At 42.2% G+C, this 10,939-nt stretch overlaps 1 protein-coding gene across 7 annotated transcripts in view; it reads left to right on the forward strand.

The window, feature by feature from the left end:
• The window catches only part of LOC103462996 (serine/threonine-protein kinase BRSK2-like), a 107,783-nt gene extending 97,346 nt beyond the window's left edge, over positions 1–10,437 (forward strand). For 4 of the 7 annotated variants that reach the window (XM_008406089.2, XM_008406094.2, XM_008406091.2 and 1 more), the window contains 7 exons: positions 40–247; positions 564–612; positions 982–1,105; positions 1,906–2,086; positions 2,956–3,048; positions 5,128–5,166; positions 7,838–10,437. In XM_008406089.2, coding sequence (XP_008404311.1) covers positions 40–247; positions 564–612; positions 982–1,105; positions 1,906–2,086; positions 2,956–3,048; positions 5,128–5,166; positions 7,838–8,061 — 918 coding nt within the window. In that variant the 3' untranslated portion in view covers positions 8,062–10,437. The remainder of the gene's footprint in view (positions 1–39; positions 248–563; positions 613–981; positions 1,106–1,905; positions 2,087–2,955; positions 3,049–5,127; positions 5,167–7,837) is intronic. The other 3 variants (XM_008406090.2, XM_008406092.2, XM_008406099.2) reach the window with 3 other exon arrangements.
• The last annotated feature ends 502 nt before the right edge of the window (positions 10,438–10,939 follow it).

The following is a 10,939-nucleotide window of genomic DNA, read 5'->3' on the forward strand; positions in this document are numbered from 1 at the left end:
CACCCTGACCACAACGCCAAATCTGTCCCCATCACGCAGGTAACCCCCCACCCCTCTCCCAGGGGGAGCCCCCTCCCCACCCCGAAGGGCACGCCGGTGCACACGCCCAAGGACAGCCCGGCCGGCACGCCGAGCCCCACGCCGCCGCCGAGCCCGTCCATCGGCGGGATGCCCTGGAGGACGCGCCTCAACTCCATCAAGAACAGCTTCCTGGGCTCGCCGCGCTTCCACCGCCGGAAAATGCAAGGTATGATGGGAAAACGCTGCGGTTTCACTTCGTCTGATCCAATTCACCCAAACAGATATTCATCAAAATGCAGCACAAAAACAAACAAAGCGCTCTGGCTTTACCTGCAGCAGCTGAAGGTTTAGCTTGTATTTGTAACAGTCACTGAAAACAGGAACCATGAAGCTGGGCTGTGGTTTGGTCCGTCGCATCCCAGATCAATTAAGTTATGATTCAAGGTGAAGAGTAGTTCCTTATAATCGTATGAATGAATGTAGGAAAACTGAATGTGCTGATTGGACAGCAGGAGTTGATCCGGATGTGTGTCTGTCTGCAGTTCCCACCCAGGAGGACATGTCCAGCCTGACCCCAGACTCGTCTCCAGAGTGAGTTCAGCTCTTCCTGCCGTCCGTTACATGAAACCAGCCAGTGAAGCTGAAGGAAAGGTGGGAAAGTGACGGAGGAAAGCAGCTGGATGAGTCAGCTGACGCCATGTTGCTGCTCCGGAGTCACACCGTTATAAATAACTTAAACAGAAATAGAAAGGCTGGCGTCACCCAGCAGATTAATCTGAAGATTTATTCAAACGTCTGTTTGTCTCGTGACGTTTCCTGAGGATCCTCAGGTTTACCACACAAAGTCAAATTCATGCAGCTTTAAGGATTTTCCAGGAGTTTCCCAGGTTTTCCAGCATGTTGTTAGTGTGACACCTGAACGATGTTTTTGTTTTGGTGACTCCTGATTGGTCCCTGCAGGCTGGCTAAGAAGTCGTGGTTTGGGAACTTCATCAACCTGGAGAAAGAGGAGCAGATCTTCATCGTGATCCGGGACAAACCTCTGAGCTCCATCAAGGCCGACATCGTTCACGCCTTCCTGTCTGTGAGTGGAACAGTCAAAGCCCGATCCGCTGACTGGACAGAGGAGACCAGCTGCTCATCTTCAGGTTCTGGTCAGATCCTCAGGCGGAAAACTCAAAAAGTTTGGAGTAAAAAAACATTCCTGGAATTTTTAGAATAAAATATTTTAATTAAAACATGTAAATATAAACTATAACTAGTCAGAACCATAAACACAGAAGGCAAAGATTCTCAAAGTCAGATTCTGCTTTAAACTCGGATATTAAAGGCTCACTGTGAGTGAAGTGGGGACACCTAGTGGCAGCAGTGCAAACTGCAGCCGGTATTTATCGTGTTGCTGGTATGAAACAGAAACGTTCTGGTTCAATCCGACAGACGTTCGACACGTCGGAGGATTTCTGCTCGGCGTTAACCGTTCCTCTGCTGCTGAAGATGATGGAACCAGCAAGCAACATTTAGATCGGCCTAGTCAAAGTCTGGACTTAAATCTGACCTTAAACAGGAAGTTCATGCTGGATTTTCAGGAAATATTATTTAGTTGATTTGGATCATTTTTCTTCTCCCTAATAAATCAATGTAATCATTTTTAAAAACGTATTCAGGTCATCTGGTGTCGTTTCCTGTTTGTGCCTAAAGAAAAATGTTTTTATTTCTCACTGGAAGCAAAACGTTTGATCTGATCTGAACCTGAAGCGAGCTTCAGATTGAGTGTCCGGTCGGCCAGACGCTGACGCTGCGCAACGTCTCGGCGCGTTTAAGCCGCCCCATCCGTCACGCCGCCGCTCTGTGTGTGTGTGTGTGCGTGTGTGTGTGTGTGTCCAGATCCCCAGCCTGAGCCACAGCGTCATTTCTCAGACCAGCTTCAGGGCCGAGTACAAATCCACGGCCGGTCCCACGGTTTTCCAGAAGCCGGTCAAGTTCCAGGTGGACATCACCTACACGGAGAGCAGCGGCGCCACCAAGGAGAACGGCATCTACTCCGTCACCTTCACCCTGCTGTCAGGTACACACACACACACACACCGCACAGGTTAGCAATCCCCACAGGCACCCAAACTTACACTCCAGAGTAGAACTACATCAACATATTTTTACTCAAATAAAGATGAAAAGTAGCCGTACAATAAAGTATTTAAGATTAAAAAGTATTTGGTAAAAAGCGACCGATCAAAACATTGGTTGAATATTTTACATCACATCATCACTCAGGTGGAAATGTTGGCATTTTAAAGATCAAAATGAAACAATTACAAAATCAGTCAAGAGAAAATTTTGTTTTTTCAATCTAAAACTAGTAAAACTAACAGAAACTGTCTAAACATGTTTGTTCTTCATTCAGTGAAGTTACTCAGAGGAACAGCAGTTAAAATAAATAAATAAAAGTATTTTTTTCCAAAAAGTTACTCAAGTAAATGTAACTATTTGCTACATAATTATTGTAATCAATAGCCAGTTTTCCGTTTACCAAAATTTGATATTTTAGTAAATTTGCTTAATGCTAAACTCACCAATTTTGAATTTTTGATACGTAGCTTTGGGGTCAACATGAGGTGATTATTTATTTATTTATTTATTTATTTATTGGTCTTATTGAAATCACAGTGAAAACACATGATCAACATGTTACCACTGGCAAAGACCACAAAGACGACGACAGGAAGTTGGACGTGATTTTAACTGCGTTTTTAATTGCAGTATTGTGGGAGTTTTTTTGTGGAATATTGACAAAGTTTTGTACATTATAAAGGTTGTTACTGAGTTTAACGTCTGAAGACAGATGGTTGGACTGGACTAACTTTAGAGAATCACAGTCTGTGAATCAGATTTAAATGTCTTGTTTCTAAGCAGGTTTCTGTTGGTTCTTCCTGTCAGGTCCAAGTCGGCGTTTCAAGCGCGTGGTGGAAACCATCCAGGCGCAGCTGCTCAGCTCCAACGACCAGCCGGGCATCCAGCCGCAGATATCCGGTAAGTCCAGCTCTTCCTCCTCTTCCTCTTCCTCATCCACAGCACCTCGGCTCGGATCGGCACCGCTTTAGCGCTCCCCATCTCCCCGTGCATGCTCCCCCCGCCCCGTCCCATCCCATGGCGCGCACGCCGTCCTGCGCAGTAAGCCGGCGCCGTTTCTGGACGATCAGTAGGCGTAGTTCAGCCTCCGGACAGCAGGGGTCTCACTCAGCGCTGCGGGCCGACCCGGTTCTTGTTCTGATCAGAAAGACGCACTGAAGGGAAGAAAGCGTGACTGTGTCCTCCAGGTGTCTGTCTGTCCCTTTCTTCATGTCCTCACTGTGGTTGTTGGCTTGGTAACGGCTCCCTCTTGTGGTGAAGAGCAGCAGCTACAAGCTGGGGATCCGTTATCAGAACCCATCGCTCCTCCACGCCGCCCTGCTTCCCATCATGCACTGCTTCACTCCAAACCATCCTGGATGGACTGAACCACCAGCATGCTCCATGGAAACCCAAACCCAGACACGCCTGGACCGGATCAGAACCGGATCGAACCGGGATCCTGGCCTGGTCTGGGTTTGTGTTTTCTGGTTCTGGATGAGCCGCCATCTTGGTCCATTAAGAAGGAACCTGCATGTCCAGCTGTCCTCATGTGACCCTGATGACCTTCTGTCCGTCCGTCTGTCGGTTTGATAAACTGAATGTTAACCCCTTCATTCCACGTCAGCGTCTAGAGGTCAAGGTTCAAAAGGTTTGGAGAAAACCTCCATCATCATCATCATCATCATCATCACATTTTAACATTCAGAAGTTCTTACACTCTGTAAAAAATATACACTGTAAAAACACAAAATATTACCAAGTATTTTGGTTTCCACCTGAATTAAGACAAAACTAGTTTTTCACCTTAAAATTGATTTTTAAAGAACTAAAAACAGATTTTTTTTAATAATGTGGAAATAAAATTATAAGTGAAATAATCTGAAACTAGTAAACTTTTAATAAATAAAGTTGCTTGTAAGTCAGTTCTGTCTTAATTCCAGTGCTCTAACATTTGTGCAATAGAAACTAGACAAAAATACTTGGTAAGATTTTGTGTCTTTGCAGTGAAATAATTTCTTTAATGTGAATTTTATCCTGTAGAATTAATCCATCAAACATCCAAAGTTCTTCTAATCTGTCAGATTGTGAGAACATCTCTGACCCGCAGCCCAGATTTCCTGTCAGATCATTTCTGGACTCTCAAAGGGAAATTAAAAGCCTCAACTGATCGTCTGAGTATCTCCAGAGTCGTTCTGGTGGTTAATGCTGTGGCAGGAAAAACCTCCAATAGCAGTCAGTCTAACAGTGAATCTGAAGAGACCTCTAACTGAAGACTGTCATGATATGCTAACATCTCGATTTCCGGGCGCTGCTAATCCGCCTCATTTGCTTTTGCTGCTGCTTCATGTTCTTAAATCACAGGATGTCTCTGATTTTCAGGAAAGGTTTTTGCACATTCTCCATAAAAGGCATCAAATGACATTTATTTAGCTTCTAGATTTGAAGGTTTGTTGATTCTTTTCTCTCTTGAATCAGTTTTAAATTTTTGGCCTTGATTTGAGTTAAATTACAGAACCTGAACTTTTTCCTGTCCCTGAGAAACAACCAACAGATTCTCCTAAAACAGTTTTCTACTTTTATCTAGGAAATAATCTTTTTTAATCATGTAATTCACCATTAATTGTGTAAACTGACGTGTTTTAACATTTGAACAAACGATAAGTTTTCTAAGCTCATGCAGTTTAGCAAAACAAACGTCGTTGATGAATCAGAGAAAACAGTTTCTACCATATTTTCTACGTCTGGTTGAGTTTCACTGATTATTTTCTGAAAGCAGCTGCAGATATCAGATATTTTCTGCGTCTTGTCAGGACAAGAGACGTTCTTTCAGTCTTAGAAAAGGAAATGTTTAAGTTTAGTCGTGTTTTTAACGGTAAATTGGCCGAAATTAAGCCGTAAAGGTGAAGAGCGAGTGGAGGGAAGGAGGCGAGAGCGTTGGCGTCTCTGGAGGTTTGTGGTGGGTGTTTGAAGTGCTGCGTCTCTGTCCTCTCCTCCCAGACGCCTCCCAGCGCTCAGCCAGTAAATCCTCCAAACGCGGTAAGACCCAAACGGACTGGGAGTTCTGGTTAAACTGGATCCACTTCTGGCTTCTAACACGTCACAGCAAAGTCTCTGCAGCTTGTCACCAGCACCACCAGTCCGAACTAACACCTGTGTTTGACAGAGTCGTGAAAATTCATCTTAACAGGTCATTTATGTTCAAAGGTGTTTTTTACAGCAATTTGAGATCAAATTTAGTTTTAATTTAAAAAAAAAAACATCTAAAGTATTTAAAGAAATAAGAGATTTAGATATTTTAAAGTTATTCTAAGAACAAACTAAATTAAATTTTTCTGACCTTGGTCATCATGTGCATCGGCATAATGAATTTTAAATGTATAAAACTGTATTTAAATATAATTTTTTATTTTTAATACGTTCACTAGCTTATTTAAACAAATTCTTCATTTCTGATCAGGTTAAAAAAACTAGCTGCAAGCAGAAAATTGTAATATACATTAAAAACTCAAAAATATGACATTATATCTGTAAAGTTTTGCTAAAATCTGTAAAAAATCTAAAAAAAAAGTTTTAAATAATTTAACAAACTAAATAAATCTGATATTTAACCCAACAACATAAAGTTTGTGTTCCGTCCCAGATGAATAGTTTCTGCTCTGTTTTGGTTTTCCTGTGATCGTCGTGGTGCAGGAGAAATGATTTGATAAGATGAATGTGGTTCTGTCTGGTTCTGTCACCTCACTGTGGGTCGGCCGTCGTTCCACAAAACCGTTCCAGAACCAAGAAAATAAAAATCACTGGCACTAAATACAAACACTGACGTAAACATGTGATGTTGGGGAGGAGAAATGGTAAGTTGCCACGACGACGGCACATTTATCACAACCAAGGACCATCAGCTCCCAAACACTGTTCTGCACCAACTCTGGCGTTTGTTTTATTGTTGCATGATTATTATTGACTGATTATTAACAATATATCTGTTCAAACTAATGGATGCACTTGTGTGAGTTCTGTGATGGATGTTGACGATGATGCTGGGTTCAAAACGGGTTCTGGAAGACGTTAGAAATGAGAACAGTCACGTTAAATTTAGGCTGATATCGTGATTCGTTAACGTTGATATTATGGCCGATGAACATTTTCATGACTAAACGTGGGCCATGTCTCTGTCCTCAGCCTCTGTGGATACTAAGCAGCTATTACTGTGATTTTTGGTCCATTTTCAATTTTCCCGTCATGCAACAACGTAGCTTTAGATCGTAGCTACTAGCTAACTGTGGACTTTGATTTTAACTTTAACCACTGTGACATTTTTACATTTGTAATTCAGGTTTTATCTATTAAAAGCTATAAGACATCACAGCTGGATGAACACTTGATTAGTTTTAGTCTTGTTTTATAATAGTTTATATTTGTTGTTGATAAAAATCTGTTATTCACATCAGTTATTGTCCATCTAATTGATTTTAGTTTTATCTACCTTTAGGAAAAAGTTGCATCTGTTTAAGACATAAAGTTGGTTCTATGATAGATTAAGTTGGAGCTCCTTTGCAGAATCTCTGATGAAATGTCTTCCAGTGCTTCTTTTGGGCCTTCATCACGCAGGAGAAACTGAGACTGAAGTTAAATCTGAATAAATTACGACGGAACCATCAGAACTAAAACTAAAACCGATTATCATTTTGTCCAAATGTAAACCAGTGATGGGGATGTAAAGGATTTGCTGGCAAACTGAAACTGGCACCAGGGGCCAGTATTTATATCACAGGCGGTCACCGAAGCATCCAACAGTCAGTGAGTGAAGGTCATCAGATCCACCAATCAGTTTTCAGGTAAAGCAACACGATTTGGTGCTGATGCTTCAAACACCAGATTCTGACTGAATGTAGCCAACTTTGAGTTTTCTTCCTGTCGTAACAACTTCCACACCGAAGAGTGTTACAGTTAGCACAGTATGATGCATTCACTGACTAGAAAAACAGTCAGCTCTTTGGGTTTCTTCCAGTTGACTTTTAGCCACGTTTAGTTCCAGCATCAGGCCTGTGGGGGAGGATCCACACCAGCTCTGTTCAGTCCGCTTTAAAAACTCGTTTGTCTGGAAAGTTTGGGCAGGTGGGATAAAATCTGACGCCACTTCGTTTCAGTTTCCATTTGGTGAAGAAGGAAGTTGTGCTCAGTGTTTTCGTCAGAGGTTTTAGTGTTGTTTCCTTCAGTGGTTCTTAGTGCAGCGCCCCCACAGGCCAGGAGGGGAACAGGTGGGTTGGACTCAGAACCAGAGCAGCTGGAGGTGAGCAGATGATCCAACCTTGGTTCCCAGTAAAACCGCGTCCACAGGACAATCGGAAGAAAAAACATCTTTAGAGATCGAGGTACCACCTGGTTCTCATGCTAACCCGAAAGGAACACCATCAACCTCCAGAGGGAGCCACTGTGTCTGGAGACCTTCACTAACTGCAGGATGCTTCAGCAACCGCCTGATGTTTCATGACAGACCTCTGGTATCTGCTGACCTGTCAGCTCAGTAATCAGATTACTTGCATACATGTGACGGTTTAAATGTAAACCACTTCCCTGTCGGTCTCCTTTTCTCCTGCTCCACTCCTCATCTCATCACCTCCTCTTCTTCTCCTCATGTTGACCCCATTGCTCATCTGTTGTTTGTTCTCTCTCTCTTTTTGTTTTTCTTTTCTTCCCGTCTGTGTAGGCAGCCCGTTGAGTAACTTCTTTGACGTAATTAAACAGCTTTTTTCAGACGAGAAGAACATCCAGGCGTCGCACTCCCCAGGCGCCCCTACCTCGACTAGTTCCCCCACCAAGCATGCCCCCGGCAGCAGGCCCAGCCAGACCCCGCCCAATGACTCTAAATGCCCCCCAGGCAAAGACAAAACAAAGATGGCCGCCAGCAACAGGACACAGGAGCACCCTTAAGGAGCAGTAGCTGTGCATGACTAGATGAGAAGCAGGAATCAGGTCATTAAGAAGCAGAGAGCTGCTAACTTTGCCCTTTAGCTCCGAGTGAAAGTTAAAAAATAAAATCTACTTTTTGCCTATAAATTTTGTACTGTATAATGGGAATGGCTCAGTTTAAAAGTCGATCAGTATTTTAAGAACTAGTAGCAAATGTAGCTTTGCTGTCCCTCCCTTGTGTCCCTCTGTGTCCTCCTCACATGTGTGATGGCTTGACTTGTCTCTGCCACCAGGGATCATCCATAATAGCTATTAACCTCGACGGCTCCTCAGCTGCAGCCCGCTCACGGCCCGCCGCCACCGAACCGAGCCCGACGCTGAGGGAAAGGCGGAGCATCCCTTTTTGATTCGCCCAACATTACCAAACGCAGACCATCTCAGAAGAGTTTAAAAAGGAAAAAAAGGCCTTAAGACAGTGATGTTTGTCCTCCTCTTCATCCTTTTTCTTCCAGTTTTCCCCACATGTACATACAAAAAACTACGAAACTGACTCCTTTATGGGATTTCCTGACTTGAATCGGTGGCAGACGGAGGGACGGACTCTGCTTTCTTTTAAACGTTGAGTTTTTTGTGACTGATTCTGGCAAACCAGGACAGTACAGGAGGTTCTGTGATGCTCTAAAGATGAATGATCTCTTTTGTTGTACAGGCCAGTTGATGATCTGTGTTGTGACATTAGGTTGATTCAGTTGATTTGTATTTAAGTTCAGGTGTGGTCACACCAGAAAGGGATTGATCCGTTAGCCGTTTACCTGGCATTCTTTCTCCTAAACCTCGTTTATTTAAGTTCTCCAAGTTTGATGAGATGCAGAAACTTAAAATGAACAATTTGTTGGATGCAAAGTTTACATTTACCCACTTTAGCTCATCTTCAGTACTTCAAGTGGCTGTCGTTAGCATAGCTATTGTTAGCATAGCTGTCGTTAGCTATGCTAAGCCGTCGCTGCTCAGTCACATGCTAATGACAGCCTGTCGTTTGTTTACGACCGATAGATACTGCACCATTAATTTGAAAAACTTTTCTTCTTCTTTATTTACAAACAATGATTTTACTGATTATAGAAGAGAAATGAAAATTTCAAAGATTTTTTTAAAAACTCGATTTATAAAACTTGAGCCTAGAACTGCAAGGCTTACCTTTAGAGAAACATTACAGAAAACATCCTTGATGCTAGCGCCACCTTCTGGTCCAATTATTAAAGTAGAAAAGGTGCCATTCTGGGGCCTTATTGGCTGTTTGACACAACACACATACATAAAAGCACCAGATGGATTTTTGTTCTCATGGGTTTTCTGTTTAAAGCAGATTATTTTTTGCAGCTGGCGCCCTCTGCTGTTGGTCTAGCAGATTACAACTCTAAAGTTTATGTAATTATTTGTACAGTTTTTAATTTATTTTGGTTTTCACCGGTTCTGGTGTGACCACGTTGTTAGTAAATCGTCTTTCTGTTATGTTGCACTTTCGACAGCACTTCAGTTACATTAAAGTGATTTTTTTTTTTTTTTTACATTTTGTTATTCAGGTTATTTTTTGTAATATCTGCAGGTTTCAGACAATATTGAACTGCACTGAATATTTTTCTATTTTAATGCATTTTTTCATGCGCTATTTATCAGTTATTTATATCAAAGATGTAGAGAATGTTCCTGAAATTGATTATTTAAAAATATTTTTCTCATGCTTAATTTATTTTTCTTTTCCCTTTTTGTTGTTTTTTGATGAGAGAAACTTTGTAATATATGTTTGAAACTAATTTGTTGTATTTAAGAATGTAGATTTAGCCTCTTTGGGAGGAAACCCCCTCTGTTGGGCCAATGAAGACTCAAACATCCATCGTGTAAATAAGCAGTTTTCCTGACAAGCTTATTTTAAAAACCAGGGGGATTCCTGTTCTTAGCTTTGACCTTTGACCTCGTACGGTTGTTTGCATGTTCAGCATTCGTCTTTTCTTTGCATGTCGCTGTTGAAATGTTCACCCGTTCCCTTTTTCTGTCTAGGTTTTTATGCATTTTTTTAATCTGAGCTTTTTCATTCATTTTACCTTCAGATGTTATTTTTTATATTCGTTCTTTTGCCAGCCGCCTCCTTCCTCCCCTTTATATTTGACTACTGTAAGCACACAGTAAACATGCAAAGCATCCTAACCACTCATGTTTCTCGGAGACGGACTCGGTTCAGAGGAAACCTAAAGCAATACCTCCCATCTTCGCTTTTTCTACTGCGGGAATCCAGAGCACACTGACCGGACTCGGAGCAGGAGAACCACTGGCAGCGTTTTCCCTTGTGATGTTACTGTGAACAAATTCAGTGCTAAAGGAATAAATCTGTTGACTTTGGCAGGTTTCATACTTCATGAGGTTTATTTATTCACAAATATTAAGTTTTAACTGACTGAGTGAAAACGGCACGATGGGAAATTATTTCTAATAACTGGGATTATCAACGTTAACGGATCTGATTAATCTGAAAGTTTAAAGCGTTAATATTATGTAGTAGTTTGATTAATCTGCGCTTTGTGTGAAAGTAAACCTGAAAACCAGCTGGGTCGTCTTTTATGAAAGATGATGATAATTCAGATTAAAGTTAATAGATGATTAAATAAATGATTAAATGGGCGGCAGCTGAGGGAGGGGACCCTGGCGGTCTGATCCTCGGCTGCAGAAGCTCTTGGGACGTGGAACGTCACCTCTCTGGTGGGGAAGGAGCCGGAGCTAGTGTGCGAGGCTGAGAGGTTCCGGCTAGAAATAGTTGGCCTCACCTCGACGCATGGCTCTGGTTCTGGAACCAGTCTCCTTGAGAGGGGCTGGACGTACTTCCACTCTGGAGTTGCCCCACGGT

The sequence above is a fragment of the Poecilia reticulata genome, linkage group LG3 (genome assembly GCF_000633615.1).
Source record: "Poecilia reticulata strain Guanapo linkage group LG3, Guppy_female_1.0+MT, whole genome shotgun sequence".
In the NCBI taxonomy this organism is placed as follows: Eukaryota; Metazoa; Chordata; class Actinopteri; order Cyprinodontiformes; family Poeciliidae; genus Poecilia; species Poecilia reticulata.